The 5,940-nt window shown below is 31.7% G+C and overlaps 1 protein-coding gene across 1 annotated transcript in view; it reads left to right on the top strand.

Moving 5' to 3' along the window:
* LOC106692935 (ATP-dependent translocase ABCB1) overlaps positions 1-5,940 on the top strand; it is a 52,911-nt gene that overhangs the window by 11,598 nt on the left and 35,373 nt on the right. The window contains exons 8-10 of the mRNA XM_014439199.2: positions 196-367; positions 1,834-1,958; positions 3,114-3,285. Coding sequence (XP_014294685.1) covers positions 196-367; positions 1,834-1,958; positions 3,114-3,285 — 469 coding nt within the window. The remainder of the gene's footprint in view (positions 1-195; positions 368-1,833; positions 1,959-3,113; positions 3,286-5,940) is intronic.

The raw sequence follows: 5,940 nt of genomic DNA, 5'->3' as shown, positions 1-5,940 counted from the left end.
ATCAGTGGGTAGATTCTCCACATGTTTTTATCATGTCACTATGTCACCTACAGCAAATTTACTTGTTGTATATATGTGTATACAGTTGTAAATATCAATAAATAAATTATTAAAAAAAAAAAAATTTCTCTTTGTTTTTTTTTTGTTTTTAAATATCTCTTCCCTTGAAATATTTTGTTTTATATCTGGTTCCAGTGATCTGGAGAGAATAAGGGAAGGTATCGGAAGCAAGTTCAGCATGTTAACACAGTACTCGTCGACTTTCATAACTGGCATAGCGGTAGGGTTCCACGCGAACACAAAGCTGACGTCGGCCATGATAGTCATAGCGCCATTGGTCATTGGGATGTCAGCTGTTGTTGCTAGGGTAAATGACTTTATTATACTACCTAATATAATAAATACATAAGTACTTGCAAAAAAAATAAAATAAAATAAAAGTTGTTATCCAAACGCTTGTGTTCCAGAGAGTTCCAAAAAGTTGGACGTCGGACATATATTGCCTATTACCCATAAAATAAAAAAAATGACCGTTTTATCAAATTCAATATTTCAAAGGTCTGTAAATATTTTATTTCTATTTAATACTTACCATACTTAATAATGCCTTTAGAGTATTCTCTAAGCTTGATTAATTCCATTCGACTTCTTCAAAAATAAGCCTCAGTTTAGTTATTTGTTTTAAAGAAGAAACATGACACTATTCTACGAAATTCTCATAATTTTAAGGCATTACTGAATAAAAAATTTCACAGCCGCTGTAGCAACTCGTGAAATTATTAAATGTGAAGGTGAAGGTGTCCTTGACCAGCACAATGTGCGACGGTTTGAAAAATTTAGCAGTAAAGATACGACCTTGAAAATGAAGAAGGTCTTCGGGCGACTATTAATAGATACTGATGAAGTTATGCAGGAAACTGTTGAGTCAAATCCGTCCACAAGTACTCGCGAACTTGCCAGGGAGTGTGGTGTGTCGAAAGGTACTGTTAGTCGACATCTACTCTCCTGTGGGAAGGCGAAAAAGAGCAGCAGACAAGTCTCTCACTTACTCCTCAGCAATCAACTAAGAGGTTAGAAATTTATTAAGAAACCCTTCTGGTTCGAACTCCTGCCTCATCCATCATATAGTCCAAACCTCGCAATATCTGATTACTACTTGTTTCGATCCATTTCCTTCAAGGGAAAAAATCGATAATTTTGCGGAAGTTGAAATTGCTGTCCAAGAGATCTTTCCTAAAGAATAGCACCAGCGTGGGATCGAGCAATTGCCTATCAGAAGACTAATGACGGTAGATAACAATGGACTATACTTTGAGTATCAATTGTATTAAGTTATATCAAACCAACAATAATGCAAATATTTGGTTCAAAAACGGTCATTTATTTTTTATACAACCCACTACAAAAGAACAAAATAAAAATAGGAGAATTTCAAGCATTTTTATCATATACTTGTTAACTTGATTAATTAGATATATAATGTCTTCATAAATGAATTTGTTATATTGTATAAATAATAAAACAATAATTGACAAGATTTGAAACGATGTTTTAGCACCCAGTTGATAGTACTTTAAAATATTAAACCTTAAACTAGAGTTAAATTTTAATTCTTAAATTAATTAAAACAGAGAGAGTAAAAATATTTATCTTTTAGCTGTTCTAAAATAATTCTAACTGAACACAAACTTTTGGATGCAGCAAGCGCTTACCCAAAGTGACCAAAACGGTCGCTCATAAATTCAGCTAACTTCTTCCTAAAAATATTATGGCCCCTTGTTATGGCCAAGATAACTCTGTATAATTTTCTAAAGTAAGTAATAACTTTTGTAGGCAATGAGCGGGTCAGCTGCGAGAGAACAAATTCGTTACGGAGTCGCTGGAGGAATCGCGGCAGAGGTTATCAACGCTGTCAAGACAGTCGCATCCTTTGGTGGTGAGCCAAGGGAGATAAAGAGGTTAGAACATGATAATATAATATATATATTTTAAAATTTAATGTCCCCACGAGGGACTTACTTATAGTAAAAATTTACGATAAAAAGAAGTACAGTAAGAAAAATAATAGTATCACGAATTTTAACTTTCAAGTTTCTGGACAGAAGGCGCAAGCTGAACAAATATTTTAATCATAATATTTACTCTCATTTTCAATAAAATTTCCTCAACCTTTTATCTATCAACTTTTCAACCCCAGAAATGAAAAATTCAGGATTTTATGAAGAAATGAAGTCAGAAAATGCGTTTTTGACCTGAGAATCATTTTCAATTCTGCTTTTAAGGAAGTTGTCAAAATTTCTGAACAGGGAACAACTAAATCTGTGTCACCAGGAAAAAAAAATTTCAAACCAACGAGAAACGGTCCTGCGTTTCTTACAGCTTGAGTGAGTGTCTTAGTTTAAACTCATAAAAAAAAATTTGGGTATTTTCATGTTCATATTTTATGCCAACCAGTCCTTATCTGATAAGGCTATAAAACCTTTTATCATCACCCATACTCTCACTAAGGCTCAAATTCCAAATTTATAATAGTATTTTGAGACCAGCATTCCTGTATGGTGCTCCGCTCTTCACCCATCTCAGAGAAGGGACATAGCGCCATCTACAACGCTTCCAGGACCAACTGCACCAGCTCTCCGAACTACCCACTGTTCCTAAATTCATCCTAATAAGGACTCTCTACATCAACAAACAAATCCACTATTCAGGAACCTAACACCAGCTCCGGTGCGTTGGCAGCAAACCAGCAGCCAATAAAAACTCCGAAACGACATGCCAGGACACGCATTTAGGCATCAAGTTTTTATGTTTAGTTTAAATACATTTCATAATGTGTGTCCCAGCAAATTATAAAATTCATAAAACGCCAACTATAACATTATTACAAATTCAAAACTCCTTAAAATATAGGTTACGAATTACGAAGAAGGAAACAGTGTGGGAATCGAAATATATATTTAAGTTATTTATTAAAAATTTCTGAAATAGGGTTCATAATAAAAAATATTAAGCAATAGAGAAAGAGTTTGATTGTTTAAAATTTTAAAAAATAATAATAATTATTAATTGAGATTTTTAATCTTTGAGTTCAACTTAATAAAATGTTCTTGTAGGTACGGCGAAGCATTAGAAGAAGGCAGGAGGATAACGATGGGAAAATATTACGTACTGTCGGTTGCGGCTGCGATGATGTTTGTCGTATCTTACGGTGCGTTTGCATTCGCCTTCTGGTACGGATCGCAGCTACTCAGTCGTGGGGACGCCACGGCTGGCAGTGTGTTCACTGTGAGTAAGAGCATTTATAATTAAAGTACATCAAAATATTACACTTAAGAGAGAATAATGGTGAAAGAATCAAGGCATTTATATTTTTCAAGTAACATTACCATTAGTATACTCTATAATACAAAAAAATATTTATTTTACACAGGAAAAGGGGTGCCATAATAGTACAAGACCCCAAGAGAAGAAAAAAGGCAGTTATCTCACGTCAATTTTTGATTACTTTAATGAAAACTATGTATAATTACTAGTCAAAATAGATGAGTCTGCCAAGTATAGGTAGAGGGAATAAAAAATTGCGGTTGTTTCAAAACGACAAACCTAAGAGAACGTCATTTAAAGAAGAGTAAATTTTCTAAAATATGAGTCCTAATAGAGTTATTCACGTTAGATGGTTTTCGAGATATTGCTTTTTAAAAAAGCAACATTTCATAAAAATGTTGTATTGGACGTTCTTAAAGATCAGTAGTTAGTGAATTTATTTTGAAAAATTTATATCTCAAAAACCATTTGACGTACAGATGTCTATTAGCACTCAAATTAAAGGTAGTTTAATGAGCTATAAAGTATTTTATATGTTTATCTTCGTAGGAGTAATAGTTTACATGAAATTTGCTAAAATAAATTGATTTATAGTTGTTTGGACAAATTTTCATTTGCTAAATTTATATTCATGTGTGAATATTATAATAACGACTTCCCCTACGAAGATAAGTGCCATAAACTACTTTATAGTAAATTGAATTTCCTTTATTTGAGTTTTGGCAGACATATGTGCGACTAATGAATCTAGAGATATATTTTTCAAAAATCTAAAATTTTATACGAACAACTAGAAATTAACATTTTGTGAATTTATTTTGTCAAATATCATAAAAACTACTACTCCTACAAAGATAGATATAATTAACTATTTTGTAGTCAATTGAACTAGCTTTAATTTGAGCGCTGGCAGACATCTGTACGTCTAATGGTTTCTGAAATGACGTTATTCATAAATCAAACTTATTGTCCGAACAACTATAAATCAATTTATTTTAGCAAATATCATGAAAACTACAATTCCTACGAAGGTATAGGTCATAAACTACTTTATAGTCCATTAAACTAGCTTTAATTTGAGTGCTAATAGACATCTGTACATCACATAGGTTTTTTGAGATATAGATTTCTCAAAATAAATTAACTAACTACTAGTCTTTCAGTAGATTTTTAAGAAATTTTGCTTTTTAAAAAGCTATATCTCGAGAACTATTGGACGTAAATAGCTCTTTTAGGGGTAATATTTCAGCAAATTTACCCTTCTTTAAATAATGTTCTCTTAGATTTTCTAGTGTTGTTGGTAGTTTTTAAGATATAGAGCTCCGAATGAAAAATTAATGTTTTGAAACAGCCGCCATTTTTTTCCCTCTACCTATACTTGGCAGACTTATCAATTTTGATTAGTAATTATACATAGTTTTCATTAAAGTAATTAAAAATTGGGGTGAGATAACTGCCTTTTTTTTCCTCCTGAGCTCTTGTACTATAACCCCTCTCCTTCAAATTAAAAGTGAAACTGAAAGGCCACGCCTACAAAATGAATTTTTTTTAGCATTGAATCCATTTTTATATTACACTTATATATTACCCTGTGATTTACATTCTATAATTTTATTTACATCTTTTATATTAAAGTTTTATTCGAATAAATATTATAGTTTTGTTCATATTGGAAGAAAGTAATGGACCTTTGAAGTAGATTGTAGGAAGATAGCTCAATAAAGGTATCAACATAGTAAAAGAAAACTTTTTATTGTTAACCAACGTTTCGTCCCACTTTACAGGGCTTTGTCAAGGCTGTCGGATTGTAGTACAAAGGTCAACTCAGTTGTCCACAATTAGACAGCCCTGCAAAGTGGGACGAAACGTTGGTTAACAATAAATAGTTTTCTTTTATTATTTTAATGCCTTTATTGACCGCCACCCGTCCTATCTTCCCTACAATATTATAGTTTTGTTTTATTTATTTTCAAAATATATTGAATTTTCTCAATATATTTGAACTTTTGACTGATATTGTTGCTATACAATTCTTAATGTAAATCCTGTGTATTTTTATTTCTACAGGGTGTTTCAGGATAAATTATCCTTACTGAAAAAAATTAATTAAGGATGTAAAAATGAGAATAAAATCCCTTATGATGACGTGTCCTTTAACACTTTGTTTACGAGATATTCACGTCTCGATATTTTAATTGTTTTGAATTATTTAGGTTACAATAAATAAATTTATAAATGTGTTTAAACTTAAATTTTACATAATGTATATATGTAATAAATTATAATTATATTTCACAGTATAGATGTTAAAGTTTACATTATGCATATGTGTAATAAAACAGGATATGTTGAGAAATGAACGAAATGAAAGTTAGGTTAACAGAATTGTTCGCCATTGTAATCTCTCGTAACCTTCTCCTACTCCTCTGCCACGCCGGAATGAGCACAAGTTTTTATTGCGTTCTATGGATAGGCAATATCATCGGAAAATGATAATGATACCTATGTATCATAAGTTCTCTAAATCAGGAAAATGTAGTTTTACAATTATGCAAGTTGGTCTAAAATCATATGGCAACATCTCTATCGGACTATGCCAACATAATATATTAAAAT

Source organism: Halyomorpha halys, unplaced genomic scaffold (assembly GCF_000696795.3).
Source record: "Halyomorpha halys isolate HHAL.00 unplaced genomic scaffold, Hhal_1.1 Scaffold78.1, whole genome shotgun sequence".
Classification (NCBI taxonomy): Eukaryota; Metazoa; Arthropoda; class Insecta; order Hemiptera; family Pentatomidae; genus Halyomorpha; species Halyomorpha halys.
This window is presented reverse-complemented; position numbering and strand designations above follow the sequence as displayed.